This window comes from Hemibagrus wyckioides, linkage group LG29 (genome assembly GCF_019097595.1).
Source record: "Hemibagrus wyckioides isolate EC202008001 linkage group LG29, SWU_Hwy_1.0, whole genome shotgun sequence".
Taxonomy (NCBI): Eukaryota; Metazoa; Chordata; class Actinopteri; order Siluriformes; family Bagridae; genus Hemibagrus; species Hemibagrus wyckioides.
This window is the reverse complement of record NC_080738.1, coordinates 11,866,268-11,885,877: the sequence shown is the minus strand read 5'-3', so window position 1 is coordinate 11,885,877 and position 19,610 is coordinate 11,866,268. Positions and strand designations below refer to the sequence as shown.

At 35.9% G+C, this 19,610-nt stretch overlaps 2 protein-coding genes across 2 annotated transcripts; both read left to right on the top strand.

Moving 5' to 3' along the window:
* The first annotated feature begins 1,787 nt into the window (after positions 1 to 1,787).
* LOC131348905 (uncharacterized) lies at positions 1,788 to 6,484 on the top strand. Its single transcript, XM_058384139.1, has 5 exons — positions 1,788 to 1,906; positions 3,146 to 3,184; positions 4,608 to 4,850; positions 5,146 to 5,397; positions 5,585 to 6,484. The coding sequence occupies exons 2-5, from the start codon at positions 3,151 to 3,153 to the stop codon at positions 5,842 to 5,844; spliced, it is 789 nt and encodes a 262-aa protein (XP_058240122.1). The 5' UTR covers positions 1,788 to 1,906; positions 3,146 to 3,150; the 3' UTR covers positions 5,845 to 6,484.
* A 4,788-nt stretch (positions 6,485 to 11,272) lies between these two features.
* On the top strand, positions 11,273 to 16,659 carry LOC131348889 (uncharacterized). The gene is made up of 5 exons (XM_058384114.1): positions 11,273 to 11,443; positions 13,224 to 13,262; positions 14,752 to 14,994; positions 15,290 to 15,541; positions 15,733 to 16,659. The coding sequence occupies exons 2-5, from the start codon at positions 13,229 to 13,231 to the stop codon at positions 15,990 to 15,992; spliced, it is 789 nt and encodes a 262-aa protein (XP_058240097.1). The 5' UTR covers positions 11,273 to 11,443; positions 13,224 to 13,228; the 3' UTR covers positions 15,993 to 16,659.
* The last annotated feature ends 2,951 nt before the right edge of the window (positions 16,660 to 19,610 follow it).

The following is a 19,610-nucleotide window of genomic DNA, read 5'->3' as shown; positions in this document are numbered from 1 at the left end:
ATATGGATTGTCTTTTTTTTATATGTATACCCTTATGAGAGGAATATTACTTTGCAATTGAGGGATTTCTTACCCTGACATTTTTAATAAGAAACTATTTTGATTAGGTGAAATTTTCCATTTCAATATACTAATGTAAACATATACTTAAAAACAAAAACACATTATTTTTATTATATGTTCAGGAGACTGTATTCACAAAAATGTCTTAATCTGACCATTACTTATGGAAAGAAACATATGTACAACCAAAGTAGAAAAAGAGCAGATTTTGTCCAATGTTGGACATATGTGAAGACAAGAAGAACAAGAAACAAAAAATGTTTCCGTAGTCTTCATTTCAGCGTATGTGCATGTTTGTGAGAGTGCTTGTGAAATGTAAACACACATGTAGTGTAATGAATTTCCAAGTTCAAACTTCACTTAAAGTATTACAAATATATATTTTCTGTGAATATTAATGCATAGATTACTTATATTTGAGGGACATAAAAAAAACTTTATTAGTTTATTTTAGTAATTAATTAAAAATTAAAAGGTAATTATACCAAGAGATTGGACAGCATTCCAGTTATAATGGCTTAACCTGTTAGGCCTTAATTGACTTAGGGCAGGTCATGAATGGTCAGCTGATGGCAATTCTAAACATAATAAATTCTCTGACTCTTCCACTCAATAACCAAGGCATACTTTAAGCAGTTCACTGAGAAGCTTAAAACTATTCTCATTAATATCTACAAAGCAAGAAGGAAGGCAAAATCTTCTAGTTTTCCACTGTTTGAATTGTCATTACAAATGTGGCAGTTAAAGAGACCCGTGGAAGTCAGGAGAAGACCTGGACAACCAAAGAAACTCTCAGATAGGACCACTTGGCAGAAAGGCAAAGATGACAGCAAAGGACCATGCAGGAAGTTTTATACAAAATGTACTCCACCCAACATCTAAACAAGTCACAGACATTTTGTAAATGCTGCAGAATGATCAAGTTAAAAATGAATTAACATAATTCTGAAGGTATTAAAACAGCAGCATTTGATGAAAAGAACACCTTGGCAACTGTTCAGCATAGGGTGGATGTTTTATGCTTTGTGGCTGTGTGGCAGCCAGTGGCAAAGGAAATGAGCAGATAGTAGATGGAAGAATGGGAGCTTCAGCAAATATCAGCAATTTCTGGAAACCAGTGTGACACACTCTGAAGGTGAAACGAGACTGGCAACAAGACAATCAACCATAACATTCCTGAAAATCCAGCATGATCTACTTCAAGAATGTAATGGCCCTCACACAATCTGTGGGTAGGTCTCAACAAGCATATCTCAGAACTAGAACCATATCAAAGAAACATTTTGCAGATATAGTGACTGAAAATATTGAAGACTGAAACTAGAAGCTAGAAAACAGTGTCTTAAAACAATTATATAAAGTATCCTAGCTGGCAAAAAAAAAAAAAAATAAAAAATTATAATAAAAAACATTTGGAAATTGTGATATCTCCAAAGTGGTGTTACTAATTATTGACATAGTAACATAGTATTTTTCAAATAAAAGGTTGAGAAAACATTAACATTTGTGAGAAAAAGTGTTAAAATTGTTTGTGGCAGAGATTCTTTTCTCTTGGTGAATGGTGGCCAAACGTGTGCAACTTGTATGCACGTGTACTGTATATGAGTAATGAAAAACAGGAAAATCGAGTCTTGTTACAGTCAGTGCACGACCTGGAGATAATGACTGCATGTGTGGGAAATTCAGACTAAATGACTCTATGCCCGGAAATGGTAATGATTTGGGTATAAAAGCTAGACGCACCGCAGCAATCAGATAAAACATTAGCAGACATACAGAACCATAGCAGCTTACAGTGCCACATCCAACTCAAGCAGAACAGATAAAGGAAAGAAGGTAACAGGTAAGAAATATTATGAATTTACCATTTTGAGCTTCTTTAAGTAGACCTAAGCTTAAATGAGCATTTTAAATAAAATCTGTTTTTAGTAAAAGTAGATTGAATTGTTTTGTATGTTATTCAGTTGAAGCTTTATGTTCTAAACTGAATAGTGGAATGTTACAAATAAAGATGTTAATAATGTGGAAATTGTAAGTAAAATTGATTCAACGAAAAGTAGTCATATTTAATTAACCAAAAGTCATTTCAAAGAAAAATTAATAATAAAATCAATTCATTTCATTATCAGTTTTGTTTTATTTATATAATTATTCATATGTTCTATACTTATTAAATACGATCTCTAATTCAATAAGCTTTCATTTCTTTAAGCAGCTGATGAATTGAAAATATAAGTTTGATTTGGAATTAATTCACTCATTAATTAATCCAGTTTCTAATGTACAAAGGAACATTTCTGTAAATATACAGTATTTATTTTATTGCAAAATACTGTTTTTATTTTATGCGCTAAGTCATTAGGCAGTTAAATAGTAGAAAATGAAATGCATAGTGGGATATCTAAGATTTTTGTCATGGGTAAGAATTATGAAATTCTCCTAATGTTGACGGTGAGATTAACTTTCTTTGCTGCAAAGAAACTTTAGATTTATTTATTATGTATCAGTGCTTGCTGTGGTCGCTCAGTGGTTAGGGTTGTGAATTACAGATCGGGGGTTGTATATTCAAATCCCACTTACAAATGTCCATGGCTGGATCTTAACTATCTTAACTTGTGTTCTTCATCAGCCACAGCAAATGTACTATTTTGTGCTTTATTTATTTGCAAAATGTAGAGTGAATAGCTGGAATCATACATCAATATATTCTAAAAAGAACTATATGTACAGGTGTAACAGTGCTTTACTAAAAAATTGTTTTACAGTTATTTACTATCAATATAAAATTATATTTCTGGCATCTCAGCTGCCAGGAAGCTATTGTAAACTTTACAGTTAATAAGTTTTATGTAATAATGCACTAGTTCTATTATAATTCTTTTAGTTTCTATTTTCTATTAATTGCCTAGAGTCACACTTTTGATTATTAAAGTCCTCACAAACTAGTAAAAATGACAGTCTGTGTGTGGGTGTGTGGGTGGTGGTGGTGGGGGGTGTATTTTACAATGGCACATGATTAAATTCTGTACTTGTCTGTTTTGCTGTTTTGCATATGAGTGAATCATTCTTCTTTGTTCAACAGGTATCATGTATCCAGAAATGAACATGGCAAGACACCAGGGTAAGATGATAAGAGCAAGTGAACAGCACGATAGTATGACTAATGTATAAATCACTCACTGAATTTGAGTATTTGAGTGCATAAGAGTAATAAGATTGGGGATGTAATAGCTTGGTTTGAATGAGTGGTCCACCAAGCTGCCACTGCTGGGCCCCTGAGTAAGGCCCTTAACCCCCTTAATTGCTCAGGTGTATAAAATAAAACAAAATGTAAGTCATTCTGGATAAGGGCATCTGTCAAATGCCATAAATGTAATCTAAATCTAATCTACTCACTGTTTGTCAAACAATGATGATGTTCATCCGAGCATCAGTTAGACAAACAATTTACATCCAATCATTGTATATTTTGTCAAAAATATATTAAGAAATACTGCAATACACAATAGGTGTATATAGGTAATGTTTATTTTTGGGAAATTTTCTTTAGTATATATAACAATTTTCTTTTCAGACGCAAAATGATAATCCAACGTAGGTTTATTATATTATGATTTCGTGATGCAAATCCATTCCTACATTCTTCTTTTATATTCTAACTATAAACACAGCGGAACAATCTTGATGAACATTCAGGCCACAGGACTTAAAAAAACAGATCATGACACATGACAACATGAACAAGAGTGTTCCGGAATGACAGTCAACGTGCGTGGTGACGCCGAACAAAAGAGGCATTCATGCAATGTTCAAGCAAACTACACACACGCCAGTCAACCAGCACATATTTTTAGATGAGCATTCTGCACTCAATATTTTTTGAGCACAGAAATTACACACAGTCATTAATAATGTATAATAGAATATGAAACACATGTGAACTTCGGTAACTATGTTATTATGACCGGGAGCTGTGATTTTACGATTTATTTCTAGTTCCTGAATGTGGACTTTTAAGTACAATTCTATTTGGAACTAAACCAAACCCATGGTGTTCAATTGTAAATAAGAAAGATCTTTTATGCAAATTTGTGTCAATTATGGTTAGGATTCATCTATTCTTCTGAACCCTGCCCTAAAAGAAAGTTTCACTGTGAAACTCTAGCAGGGTGTGAACAATGATGGGGAAAAAAAAAACTTGTCAACCTTAAATAACACAGCATGTAAAGCACAGCAGGCTTTACCTATTGTCAATGATAAAAGATATACTCTGGATGTCCAGAGAAGCAAAAACAAGCATAAATTGGAATTTTTTCTGACTCGAAAGTAGGGCTGTGGAAGAACAATCTGATGAAATACCTGATGGCTCTGTTTCTAACAGATTCCCACTGCTTGTTGACGATCTTGGTACTTAGAACTATAAGTCATATAAGGACTCACTACTTCTTGGCTGTCGATGTAATTAATGACCACTGATTAGCATGTGTTGGGTATTACTGAACTGAGGAATTACTCCACTCAGTGTGTTATCTCTGTGTGTGCAGATTTGGTAACGAGCTGTATGGACGAGCTGGTTGAGAGGGTGAACGAAAGCCGGCGGATATGTAAAGCTTTGCTCAGCCAGGGTCTGCTGACTGAGGACAAATACAGGACCATTGTAGAATCTTCAAGGTCTCAGGATAGAATGAAACAGCTCTTGCATGCTCTGTCTAGCAAAGGACAACAGGGAAGAGAAGCCCTTTACAGATTACTACAAGAACATGAGCCTGAGCTTACTCTGCAGATGGGTAAGTTACATTCAAAGTTAATTTTCCTAATTTTCTTTTTTTTTTTATTCTGTTGGGACGGCTCACAGCATTCTGTTTATACCTGGCTATAGTCATCATATTTTTTCAAACATATAAATGCAGTTTAAAAGCATAACTCACACTAGCTTAAGCGATGGCATACACAGTCCCAATAATTAAAATCTATGCAACATGAAGCTCAGACCCCAAGAAACAAGTAATTTAATAATTTCTCATGCTTAAAGTGGACTTGGTAAATGAAAATCACTCACAGACTGTAATCTCTCCCATTCAGAGCACTCTCAATATGTGCATATGGTGAGGCAGAGGCTCATTCAGTCAGTGAGGCAGGTGGAACCAGTGGCCAACCGAATGCTCCATCAGGGCCTGATTACAGAAGAAGAGTATTTCCAGGTGTGTGAAGAGGAAGGAAGCGAGGCGAGAATGCATGCCATGTTTAGAGTTTTGGAGAAGCATGGGATAAAACAGAGCGATGGATTCTACAATACACTCTTCTACTGTGAGCCATTACTGTACCGTGAGCTAGGTCAGACAATCCTCTAACCATTAGCCTTTGCTGAAATTTATTCATCTATGTTTGTCAGCAATCAATTGTAAAACATTTATGTCTAGTGACCAACCATTTAATTATTAATTATAACTACTTACTTACTTAATTATGTTTGTTACAAGAATTCTAACCAAAGAGTCTCTTCCATATTTTTCCTTTTCAGAAAAACACAGAGTGCTTCAGATGTATGAACTAGGTAAAGAACACAACCAATTAGTGCACATTATTCCTGAGGACAAGCTAGAAGAGAGGTTGAGAGAACTGGAATTCAAAGAAAAGCAAGTGGAAAAGGAGAAGCAGGACCTGAGAAAAATGTGGGAACTTTTAGAAAAACGGCAAGCAGAGATGGATGAGGAGAGGAAGCAGGTCCTTGAAATGAAAAAGGAACTTGAAAAACGTCAGAGAAAGAGGGATGACATGTAGGAGAATTTGAATTCTTCCTTTCTCACTGGACGAGAAGGGCAGAGAATCACAGGACAATTAGAACACCTGAATAATAATGGGTCCACCATGCCAGTAAATGCAAACAACTTCCTGGATCGGATCTTGGATTAGTGAACAACAACAACAACAAAACATCATGTACATTATATAACCTTATGATTTAACAAGCCCTTTCATACTCATATACATGGCTGGCAATAAAATTATACTGTAATTTTATTTTTGCAGCTATTAAGATTTTTTTTTGTGCTTCTGTTACATAAACACTTCTCTGGCTCCTGCTTTATCTTTATTGCATAGATCATAAATTAGGATCTTAATTACTCTTCTAAATATTTCATCATTTCTTCACTAAGAAAATATCTCATGCAAATATGCTGAAACTTTTTATTGTAAATTTCACCCCAAAAAATCTAATTGAAATAGGATTGGAAAAATACATTTATCTTTTATTTTTTTCATTTTTTTTTTGTATTATCTGTATTATCATTTTTTAGGATCAATCATTGGAAACAATGGTTCCGAGTTTGTACTATGTACAGTTTTACATTAGATGTTATTGCTGTGGCAATCACTGTGAAAATCTCAATTCCATTTTTTAAAAACAAAAATAAAAAATAAATCCCCTGATTGTCTGTGTGTTTATGACTTAACTTTGTTCAAGGTAATATCATTAACCAGGGTTTACAGCTTTCACACTGTATGGTAGCTTAGAGAGAGAGAGAGAGAGAGAGAGAGAGAGAGAGTGTGTGTGTGTGTGATTGAGTCTAGTTAGAAAAAAAGTGTGTGTGGTTTGTGATCTATTGTCTGTGGTTACCAATTCTGCTGCTGACATGACAACAGGCTACAGTGCTATAAAAATTTACCAAACAAATTTAAATGCTGTACTGAGTTATACATAGTTATTTATTGTGAAAATTCTTTACTTTGTAGAATTACAGAAGACATGCAAGCCTTTGCAAAGACTAGGTGACAAACAAATAATAAAGCCAGAGACAATTAAAAATCAATAATAATTGCAGAGGGTGTGGATAACATACACATCACAAGTTAGTCATGTTTTTCTGTAGTGGAGACAACAAACATGTTCACTTTACACACTTATAAACTTGCTGGAACTAGATATTGGACAAGTTTGTGTTTGGAATTGATTGATTGATTGATTGATATCAATCATTGATTAATATCAGTTTCCAATTTGATCAGCAAAAATCGCAGTATCATAGATTAGAGAGAGAGAGAGAGAGAGAGAAAGAGAGAGAGAGAGAGAGAGAGAGAGAGAGTGTGTGTGTGTGTGTGTGTATGTGTGTGTCTGACATGACACACCTGACATGACACACCTGATTCCAAACAGGGGCCACAACTGATTCCTGTCATTCTATTAATTGTCCTGTTTGTTGCCATCTAATTGCCACTGTTGAGAATCCAATGTATTTAATAGCCTTAGCTATATCAGTTGCCTGATAGGTGTCAAAATCAAAATCACAGTACTTAATGTTTTTAAATTATACTTGACTATATTTGGTGGTTAGAATTATTATTAGCATGAGCCTTGGAAGACCCTAAAGGCCTGTCTATAACTCCTTTGCAGCTCAGCTTCCAGGTGATGCACAGTGAAATTCTGCACATTGCCATTGTTATCAGGGCCCATGTAGCCTGCTGAGCTTGTTGCATTAATACCCAAGCAGGAATAAGCATTCCAGTAATACTTAGCCACCCTTACATTGTTCCCAATCGCTTGATTCCCAGAAATTACCCCGTGATAATGAAAGCCTTTATAACATCAGTCAAGGAAAACAATGATTCCGAGTTTGTACTATTTACAGTTTTACATTAGATATTATTGTTGTGGCAATCACTGTAAAAATCTCTAATCCATTTTTTTAAAAAACGAACCTCTCATTCTAATAAAATAAATCCCCTGATTGTGTGTTTGTGCCTTTTTCATGTTTATAGCTGTGCTGTAAAAAAACCTTTCAAATTTAAAGTAATTTACAGTAAACTTACAAATACAATATACAGCAGACATACAGTACTTACTGTGACGTATTATAGTATCTACAGAACATAAAGAGTACATCTGCTACATAATAAACAGCACATAATCCAGTTTTTTCCATTTATTCCATGTCATAATGCAGTACATTTGGTCATTTGGCTGATATGTCAGGGTTTGAACACTTGACCCTCTGCTCTGTAAGTCAAAGCCTTTTACATAAAACTAGCCCAGCTAGCATGCATTTATTTAAAGAAGTTGTGTATTAATAGATGTGTACTACGTACTATATTGATTGATCACCCGGGAGGAGCTCAGAGTAGAGCTGCTGCTCCTCCACATCGAAAGGGGCCAGTTGAGGTGGCTTGGGCATCTGTTTTGGATGCCTCCTGGACGTCTCCCAGGGGAGGTGTTCCGGGCATGCCCCACTGGGAAGAGACCCTGGGGAAGACCCAGGACACGCTAGAGGGACTATGTCTTTCGGGTGACCTGGGAACGCCTTGGAATTCCCCCAGAAGAGTTGGAGGAAGTGGCTAGGGAGAGGGAAGTGTGGGCATCCCTGCTTAGACTGCTGTCCCCACGACCCGGCTACGGATAAGTGGGAGATAATGACATGACATGACATACAGTACTTACTGTAAAGTATTATAGTACCTACAGAACATAAAGTACAGTACAGAGTACAGTTGCTACATAATACACAGCACATCATGCAGTTTTATCCATTTATCCCTTGTCCAGTACATTTGGTCATTTGACTGATATGTCAAGGTTTGAACATTTAACCCTCTGTAAGTCAAAGCCTTTTACATAAAACTCGCCTAGCTAACATGCATTTATTTAAAGAGGTTGTGTATTAATAGATGTATAATAAGTAAGTAATAACAGTACTTTACTGGAAATACCGTATGTTTACAGTTGTTTAGTGTAAAAAAACTGAAAGTGATTTTTGTTGACATCCCTGTTGCCAGTAAATTACTGCAAAATTTAGAGCCCATTTTTTACAATGTGGGGTAAAACATAAAGCAGATGAGATAACTGCAACCCCTTGATAGGCAGTTGAGAGTTAAGCCATACAGCATACAAAAAATGTGTGTGTGGTTTGTGATCTATTGTCTGTGGTTACCAGTTCTGGTGCTGACATGACAACAGGCTACAGTGCTATAAAAATTTACAAAACAAATATAAATACTGTACTGAGTTATACATAGTTTTTATTGTGAAAATTCTTTACAGTGTAGAATTACATAAGACATGCAAGCCTTTGCAAGGACTAGGTGACAAACAAATAACAAAGCCAGAGACAATTAAAAAGTCACTACCAATTGCAGAGGGTGTGGATAACATACACATCACAGGTTAGTCATGTTTTTCTGTAGTGGAGACAAGAAACATGTTCACTTTACACACTTATAAACTTGCTGGAACTAGATATTGGACAAGTTTGTGTTTGGAATTGATTGATTGATTGATTGATTGAATGATTGATTAATTGATTGATAGATCGATTGATTGATTAATTGATTGATTGGAACTGTGTAAATTAATTAATATCAGTGTCCAATTTGATCAGCAAAGTGGCCAAAGGAACCACACCTGATTCCAAGCAGGGGCCACAACTGATTCCTTTCATTCTATTAATTGTCCTGTTTGTTGCCATCTAATTACCACTGTTGAGAATCCAAAGTATTTACTAACCTTTAATATATCAGTTGCCTGATGAATGTCAAAATCAAAAGCACGTAAATTGGTATTTTCAAATTATACTTGACTATATTTGGTGGTTAGAATTATTATTACCATAAGCCTTGGAAAACACTGAAGCTGTCGCCACCATAAACCTTTTGCAGCTCAGCTTCCAGGTCATGCACAGTGAACTTCTGCACTTTGCAATTCTTATCAGGGCCCATGTAGCCTGATGAGCTTTTTTGGCCATTAAAACCCAAGCAGCAATAAGCATTCCAGTATTTCTTAGCCACCCTTACATTCTTCCCAGTCACTTTATTCTCAGGAATTACCGCTGTGATAATGAAAGACTCATTACAATTGTTCAGTAGTTCCTTCAGGTCACGCTCATGAATTCTCCACTGACCACAGTTGAAGCTATGAGTTTGTGGAGCTGTGTTGGTCAAGGTTGAAGTGGCCAGCATGGTTTCTTCATTATGTGTGTGGTAAACTGGGAATAGGTGGCCCTTGTCATAGCCAGATTTTTCGTAATCACTATTAAGAGCTTTTGCTCTCTAATTAAGAGCTTTTGCTCTCTAAAAGCTCTTAATCACTATTAAGAGCTTTTGTGTTTCCATACACATAACATGTACTCCATCCAGCTTCAAAAATAAAGAGAAAGAGTAGCTGCTAGTTTGAGGAATAGTTTTTATATTGTGTTAAAAAAATTATATAGTAGGTAAAAACAATAAAAAATTAAGGTGTAATAATTGTACCACCCTGCATCAAGTATGTTTGTTTGTTCGGAAGATGACTAGGATTATAGCCCTCAGCATGCAACAGTATGGGCCGGTTTATAAATGCTTTCATGACTTTCACAAACTTACATAATGTTTAGTGCTTACTTCAAAAAGTCTAAAATCAAAAACACACTCGGAAAAACAAACCAAAACCGCAAAACTAGGAATCGTGATCACAAGAACAGGCACAGGTCACACACTTAGAAAATCTAGAAATAATCAGGCAAGGCTCAGTACATACTCCAAATGGATAAACTAATACTTAAACTATACTTCACAGAGAACACTAGATAGGGAGCTGTTTAAATAACCGAGCAAGACCAGAAATGAGTACCAACTTGTCAATACTCTGGTGACGGTGCCCTCTGGTGTTCTGGCTCCGCATACGCCGTTACAATTATACAGAGCTGCAATTCAAAATGACATTCATAAAGGTATCATTCCAACCATATTGGCAGGATTTCTGGAAAAGATAAAATCAAGTTTTATAAATCATGGTTCTTACCTGTGGCTTCGCATATCAGTGATTAATTCATTTAACAATTGCATGCCTGAACTTGTAAGCTGAATAAACAGGGATTTTTTCTTTGGTGTCATAAAGAGTGGCATAGTGTCTTAAAACAATTATAGAAAGTATCCTAGCTGGCAAAAATAAATAAAATAAAATAAATAACAACAAAAAACACTTGGAAATTGTGATATCTGCAAAGTGGTGTTACTCATTATTGACATAGTAACATAGAATTTTTCAAATAAAAGATAAAATAAAAACATTTGTGAGAAAAATGTGTTAAAATTGTTTGTGGCAGAGATTCTTTTCTCTTGGTGAATGGTGGCCAAACGTGTGCAACTTGTATGCACGTGTACTGTATATGAGTAATGAAAAACAGGAAAATCGAGTCTTGTTACAGTCAGTGCACGACCTGGAAATAATGATTGCATGTGTGGGAAATTCAGACTAAATGACTCTATGCCTGGAAATGGCAATGATTTGGGTATAAAAGCTAGACGCCCCGCAGCAATCAGATAACAAAACATTAGCAGACATACAGAACCATAGCAGCTTACAGTGCCACATCCAACTCAAGCAGAACAGATAAAGGAAAGAAGGTGACAGGTAAGAAATATTATGAATTTACCATTTTGAGCTTCTTTAAGTAGACCTAAGCTTAAATGAGCATTTTAAATAAAATCTGTTTTTAGTAAAAGTAGATTGAATTGTTTTGTATGTTATTCAGTTGAAGCTTTATGTTCTAAACTGAATAGTGGAATGTTACAAATAAAGATGTTAATAATGTGGAAATTGTAAGTAAAATTGATTCAACGAAAAGTAGTCATATTTAATTAACCAAAAGTCATTTCAAAGAAAAATTAATAATAAAATCAATTCATTTCATTATCAGTTTTGTTTTATTTATATAATTATTCAAATGTTCTATACTTATTAAATACGTTCTCTAATTCAATAAGCTTTCATTTCTTTAAGCAGCTGATGAATTGAAAATATAAGTTTGATTTGGAATTAATTCACTCATTAATTAATCCAGTTTCTAATGAACAAAGGAACATTTCTGTAAATATAAAGTATTTATTTTATTGCAAAATACTGTTTTTATTTCATGTGCTAAGTCATTAGGCAGTTAAATATCAGAAAATGAAATGCATAGTGGGATATCTAAGATTTTTGTCATGGGTAAGAATTATGAAATTCTCCTAATGTTGACGTTGAGATTAACTTTCTTTGCTGCAAAGAAACTGTAGATTTATTTATTATGTATCAGTGCTTGCTGTGGTCGCTCAGTGGTTAGGGTTGTGAATTACAGATTAGATGGTTGTATATTCAAATGTCCATGGCTGGATCTTAACTATCTTAACTTTTGTTCTTCATCAGCCACAGCAAATGTACTATTTTGTGCTTTATTTATTTGTAAAATGCACAGTGACTAGCTGGAAACATACAGTACCAGTCAAAAGTTTGGACACACCTTCTAATTCCATGGTCTTTCCTGATGTTTATTTCTTTCTACATTGTAAAACAATGCTGAACGTGGCTGAAATCCACAATAATGTCCTTTGAACAGTTGATATTGAGATATGTCTGCTACTGATGCTCTGTAAAGCCTTCATAAAGGCTCTAATCTGAGGTGCTGTTAATTGGTGATTTCTGAGGCTGGTAACTCTAAATGAACTTCTCCTCTGCAGCAGAGGTAAGTTTTGGTCTTGCTTTACTGGGATGGTCTTCATGTGAGCCAGTTTCATCATGGTGCTTGATGGGTTTTCCAAATGCACTTGACAATACTGTTCTTGCAAGAACTATTCCAGAACGCCTGACCTTCGTGTCTTAAAATAACAACTGACTGTTTTTTGTTGTCATTACATATGGATGACTGAAGTCCATGTGTGTTATTTCATAGTTTTGAAATCTCCAGTATTGTTCTAGAATGTAGAAAATAAATCCCTAAACAAAAAACATTGAATTAAAAGGTGTGTCCAAACTTTTGACTGGTAGTGTGCATCAGTATATTCTAAAAAGAACTATATGTACAGGTGTAACAGTGCTTTTACTAAAAAAATGTTTTACAGTTATTTACTATCAATATAAAATTATATTTCTGGCATCTCAGCTGAGAGGAAGCTATTGTAAACTTTACAGTTAATAAGTTTTATGTAATAATGCACTAGTTCTATTATAATTCTTTTAGTTTCTATTTTCTATTAATTGCCTAGAGTCACACTTTTGATTATTAAAGTCCTCACAAACTACTAAAAATGACAGTGTGTGTGGGTGTGTGGGTGGTGGTGGTGGGGGGTGTATTTTACAATGGCACATGATTAAATTCTGTACTTGTCTGTTTTGCTGTTTTGCATATAAGAGTGAATTCTTCTTTGTTCAACAGGTATCATGTATCCAGAAATGAACATGGCAAGACACCAGGGTAAGATGATAAGAGCAAGTGAACAGCACGATAGTATGACTAATGTATAAATCACTCACTGAATTTGAGTATTTGAGTGCATAAGAGTAATAAGATTGGGGATGTAATAGCTTAGTTTGAATGAGTGGGCCACCAAGCTGCCACTGCTGGGCCCCTGAGCAAGGCCCTTAACCCCCTTAATTGCTCAGGTGTATAAAATAAAACAAAATGTAAGTCATTCTGGATAAGGGCATCTGTCAAATGCCATAAATGTAATCTAAATCTAATCTACTCACTGTTTGTCAAACAATGATGATGTTCATCCGAGCATCAGTTAGACAAACAATTTACATCCAATCATTGTATATTTTGTCAAAAATATATTAAGAAATACTGCAATACACAATAGGTGTATATAGGTAATGTTTATTTTTGGGAAATTTTCTTTAGTATATATAACAATTTTCTTTTCAGACGCAAAATGATAATCCAACGTAGGTTTATTATATTATGATTTCGTGATGCAAATCCATTCCTACATTCTTCTATTATATTCTAACTATAAACACAGCGTAACAATCTTGATGAACATTCAGGCCACAGGACTTTAAAAAAACAGATCATGACACATGACAACATGAACAAGAGTGTTCCGGAATGACAGTTAACGTGCGTGGTGACGCCGAATAAAAGAGGCATTCGTGCAATGTTCAAGCAAACTACACACACTCCAGTCAACCAGCACATATTTTTAGATGAGCATTCCACAGAAATATAAAGTACATTTTGATCTGAACATTCTGCACGTAACTCACAAATGAACTCTTGCTGAAATATTTTTTGAGCACAGAAATTACACACAGTCATTAATAATGTATAATAGAATATGAAATACATGTGAACTTCCGTAACTATGTTATTATGACCGGGAGCTGTGAGTTTACGATTTATTTCTAGTTCCTGAATGTGGACTTTTAAGTACAATTCTATTTGGAACTAAACCAAACCCATGGTGTTCAATTGTAAATAAGAAAGATCTTTTATGCAAATTTGTGTCAATTATGGTTAGGATTCATCTATTCTTCTGAACCCTGCCCTAAAAGAAAGTTTCACTGTGAAACTCTAGCAGGGTGTGAACAATGATGAAAAAAAAAAAACTTGTCAACCTTAAATAACACAGCATGTAAATCACAGCAGGCTTTACCTATTGTCAATGATAAAAGATATACTCTGGATGTCCAGAGAAGCAAAAACAAGCATAAATTGGAATTTTTTCTGACTCAAAAGTAGGGCTGTGGAAGAACAATCTGATGAAATACCTGATGGCTCTGTTTCAGAGATTAACAGATTCCCACTGCTTGTTGACGATCTTGGTACTTAGAACTATAAGTCATATAAGGACTCACTACTTCTTGGCTGTCGATGTAATTAATGACCATTGATTAGCATGTGTTGGGTATTACTGAACTGGGGAATTACTCCACTCAGTGTGTTATCTCTGTGTGTGCAGATGTGGTAACGAGCTGTATGGACGAGCTGGTTGAGAGGGTGAATGAAAGCCGGCGGATATGTAAAGCTTTGCTCAGCCAGGGTCTGCTGACTCAGGACAAATACAGGACCATTGTAGAATCTTCAAGGTCTCAGGATAGAATGAAACAGCTCTTGCATGCTCTGTCTAGCAAAGGACAACAGGGAAGAGAAGCCCTTTACAGATTACTACAAGAACATGAGCCTGAGCTTACTCTGCAGATGGGTAAGTTACATTCAAAGTTAATTTTCCTAATTTTCTTTTTTTTTTTATTCTGTTGGGACGGCTCACAGCATTCTGTTTATACCTGGCTATAGTCATCATATTTTTTCAAACATATAAATGCAGTTTAAAAGCATAACTCACACTAGCTTAAGCGATGGCATACACAGTCCCAATAATTAAAATCTATGCAACATGAAGCTCAGACCCCAAGAAACAAGTAATTTAATAATTTCTCATGCTTAAAGTGGACTTGGTAAATGAAAATCACTCACAGACTGTAATCTCTCCCATTCAGAGCACTCTCAATATGTGCATATGGTGAGGCAGAGGCTCATTCAGTCAGTGAGGCAGGTGGAACCAGTGGCCAACCGAATGCTCCATCAGGGCCTGATTACAGAAGAAGAGTATTTCCAGGTGTGTGAAGAGGAAGGAAGCGAGGCGAGAATGCATGCCATGTTTAGAGTTTTGGAGCAGCATGGGATAAAACAGAGCGATGGATTCTACAATACACTCTTCTACTGTGAGCCATTACTGTACCGTGAGCTAGGTCAGACAATCCTCTAACCATTAGCCTTTGCTGAAATTTATTCATCTATGTTTGTCAGCAATTAATTGTAAAACATTTATGTCTAGTGACCAACCATTTAATTATTAATTATAACTACTTACTTACTTAATTAATTATGTTTGTTACAAGAATTCTAACCAAAGAGTCTCTTCCATATTTTTCCTTTTCAGAAAAACACAGAGTGCTTCAGATGTATGAACTAGGTAAAGAACACAACCAATTAGTGCACATTATTCCTGAGGACAAGCTAGAAGAGAGGTTGAGAGAACTGGAATTCAAAGAAAAGCAAGTGGAAAAGGAGAAGCAGGACCTGAGGAAAATGTGGGAACTTTTAGAAAAACGGCAAGCAGAGATGGATGAGGAGAGGAAGCAGGTCCTTGAAATGAAAAAGGAACTTGAAAAACGTCAGAGAAAGAGGGATGACATGTAGGAGAATTTGAATTCTTCCTTTCTCACTGGACGAGAAGGGCAGAGAATCACAGGACAATTAGAACACCTGAATAATAATGGGTCCACCATGCCAGTAAATGCAAACAACTTCCTGGATCGGATCTTGGATTAGTGAACAACAACAACAACAAAACATCATGTACATTATATAACCTTATGATTTAACAAGCCCTTTCATACTCATATACATGGCTGGCAATAAAATTATACTGTAATTTTATTTTTGCAGCTATTAAGATTTTTTTTTGTGCTTCTGTTACATAAAAACTTCTCTGGCTCCTGCTTTATCTTTATTGCATAGATCATAAATTAGGATCTTAATTACTCTTCTAAATACTTCATCATTTCTTCACTAAGAAAATATCTCATGCAAATATGCTGAAACTTTTTATTGTAAATTTCACCCCAAAAAATCTAATTGAAATAGGATTGGAAAAATACATTTATCTTTTTTTTTTTTTTCTTGTTTTTTGTATTATCTGTATTATCATTTTTTAGGATCAATCATTGGAAACAATGGTTCCGAGTTTGTACTATGTACAGTTTTACATTAGATGTTATTGCTGTGGCAATCACTGTGGAAATCTCAATTCCATTTTTTAAAAACAAACCTTTCTTATTCTAATAAAATAAATCCCCTGATTGTCTGTGTGTTTATGACTTAACTTTGTTCAAGGTAATATCATTAACCAGGGTTTACAGCTTTCACACTGTATGGTAGCTTATAGAGAGAGAGAGAGAGAGAGAGAGTGTGTGTGTGTGTGTGTGTGATTGAGTCTAGTTAGAAAAAATGTGTGTGTGGTTTGTGATCTATTGTCTGTGGTTACCAATTCTGGTGCTGACATGACAACAGGCTACAGTGCTATACAAATTTACCAAACAAATTTAAATGCTGTACTGAGTTATACATAGTTATTTATTGTGAAAATTCTTTACATTGTAGAATTACAGAAGGCATGCAAGCCTTTGCAAAGACTAGGTGACAAACAAATAACAAAACCAGAGACAATTAAAAATCAATACTAATTGCAGAGGGTGTCGAGGGTGTTTGTGTTTGGAATTGATTGATTGATTGATTGATTGATTGACTGATTAATTGATTGATTGAAACTGTGTAAAGTAATTAATATCAGTGTCCAATTTGATCAGCAAAGTGGCCAAAGGAACCACACCTGATTCCAAACAGGGGCCACAACTGATTCCTGTCATTCTATTAATTGTCCAGTTTGTTGCCATCTAATTACCACTGTTGAGAATCCAAAGTATTTAATAACATTAGATATATCAGTTGCATGATAGGTGTCAAAATCAAAAGCACGTAAATTAATATTTTCATATTATACTTGACTATATTTTGTGCTTAGAATTATTATTAGCATAAGCTTTGGAAGACCCTAAAGGCCTGTCTATAACTCTTTTGCAGCTTTGTCTCCAGGTGACGCACAGTGCCCTTCTGCACTTTGCCATTGTTATCAGGGCCCATGTAGCCTTCTGAGCTTGTTGCATTAATACCCAAGCAGCAATAAGCATTCCAGTAATACTTAGCCACCCTTACATTGTTCCCAATCACTTTATTCCCAGGAATTACCCCTGTGATAATGAAAGCCTTTTTACATTTTTTCAGTAGTAGTTTCTTCAGGTCACGCTCATGCTTTTTCCACTGACCACGGTTGAAGCTAGAATCTTGTGGAGCTGCGTTGGTCAAGGTTGAAGTGGCCAGCATGGTTTCTTCGTTATGTGTGTGGTAAACTGGGAATAGGTGGCCCCTGTCATAGCCAGAGCCTTTGTAATCACTGTTAAGAGCTTGTCGCTTGCCCCGCATGTCTGAAGGGATTTTGCTCTCAGTTGCCATACACATAACCTTTACCCCATCCAGCTTCAAAAATAAAGAGAAAGAATAGCTGCTAGTTTGAGGAATAGTTTTTATATTGTGTAAAAAGATTATATAGTAGGTAAAAACAATGAAAAACTTAAGGTGTAATAATTGTACCACCCTGCATCAAGTATTTTTGTTTGTTCGGAAAATGAGTAGGATTATAGCCCTCACCATGCAAAAATACTATTTTTGTGCATATGTGTGTATGCAAAATATACTACTACTACTAATAATATCTGTAATGGTACCGCATGCAAAAACTTTTGACTCACATATGGGTCAGGTGTCCCAAGCTGCATATTTTATACATATAATTATTTGGCAGGAATTTCACAAACATTGTTTGCTAAATTGAGATCATATGTAGGTTTAACAGTAGGGCTGGTTTTCAAAAGCTTTCATGACTTTCACAAACTTACATAATGTTTAGTGCTTACTTTCCAATTATTCCTTTTTTTCCCAAAAAAACAACATATTCAAGTACTGAAATGTCAAATAACATTACAGGGTAATGTTTATCACTGTAATGTTCATCACTGCTGAAGATATTGCTATGATACAGCAAAGTTTCATGCTGACTTTAGGAGACAGGTTTATAGAGGGTAACGTATTACCTAAATTACAGCAACAAGCCTTCTCTTTAATAATTGTACCACCCTGCATCAAGTATGTTTGTTTGTTCGGAAAATGACTGGGATTATATCCCTCAGCATGCAACAGTATGGGCCGGTTTATAAAAGCTTTCATGACTTTCACAAACTTACATAATGTTTAGTGCTTACTTCAAAAAGTCTAAAATCAAAAACACACTCGGAAAAACAAACCAAAACCGCAAAACTAGGAATCGTAATCACAAGAACAGGCACAGGTCACACACTTAGAAAATCTAGAAATAATCAGGCAAGGCTCAGTACATACTCCAAATGGATAAACTAATACTTAAACTATACTTCACAGAGAACACTAGATAGGGAGCTGTTTAAATAACCGAGCAAGACCGGAAATGAGTACCAACTTGTCAACCCCTCTGTGAGTGAGGGATCGAGGATGTCCTGCTCGTTGACCCAACACCGTTCCTCTGGGCCATAACCTTCCCAGTCCACCAGGTATTGAAGATGCCCATTACCACGCCGGGAGTTAAGGATAGAGTGTACCTGGTATGCTAGAGAGCCATCTATTTCCAACGGCGGAGGGGGTTCAGTAGTGGCAGGGCTGGTAGCATACGGTTCGTGGAATGGCTTGAGCAGCGATATGTGGAATGTGGGTGATATGTGGTATGTGGGAGGAAGTTCGAGGTGGACGGACACTGGATTGACTTGGTGCAGGATTCTGAAGGGACCGATGAACCTGGGACTGAGTTTATGGCCTGAGAGTTTCAGTTTCAGGTTCTTGGTGGAGAGCCACACTTTCTGTCCCACTTGGTAAGCTGGATGGGGCATCGACGACGATTCGTGTTGCTTTCCTGTCGACGGATCGCCCTCTGGAGCCGCACATGAGCTCTCTCCCAGACTTCTTGGCTATGTCTAGACCAATCCTCAACCGATGGTACATCTGATGGTTCTGTGGACCACGGAAAAAGAAGAGGTTGGTAGCCCAGAACGCACTGGAAGGGGGTCAAGCCTGTGGAGGAGTGGCGCAACGAGTTCTAGGCGTACTCGGCCCAGGGGAGGAACTCACTCCAATGGTGTTGTTCACGACTGCAGTACGTTCTGAGAAACCTCC

What these genes read in the sequence shown, in the direction of transcription:
- LOC131348889 (XM_058384114.1), top strand. Translation starts at nt 13,229, where the DNA reads ATGTATCCAGAAATGAACATGGCAAGACACCAGG. An exon ending in GAACATGGCAAGACACCAGG is followed by an intron (nt 13,263 to 14,751) that starts GTAAGATGATAA and finishes CTGTGTGTGCAG; the next exon opens with ATGTGGTAACGAGCTGTATG. An exon ending in ATTACTGTACCGTGAGCTAG is followed by an intron (nt 15,542 to 15,732) that starts GTCAGACAATCC and finishes TTTCCTTTTCAG; the next exon opens with AAAAACACAGAGTGCTTCAG.
- LOC131348905 (XM_058384139.1), top strand. Translation starts at nt 3,151, where the DNA reads ATGTATCCAGAAATGAACATGGCAAGACACCAGG. An exon ending in GAACATGGCAAGACACCAGG is followed by an intron (nt 3,185 to 4,607) that starts GTAAGATGATAA and finishes CTGTGTGTGCAG; the next exon opens with ATTTGGTAACGAGCTGTATG. An exon ending in ATTACTGTACCGTGAGCTAG is followed by an intron (nt 5,398 to 5,584) that starts GTCAGACAATCC and finishes TTTCCTTTTCAG; the next exon opens with AAAAACACAGAGTGCTTCAG.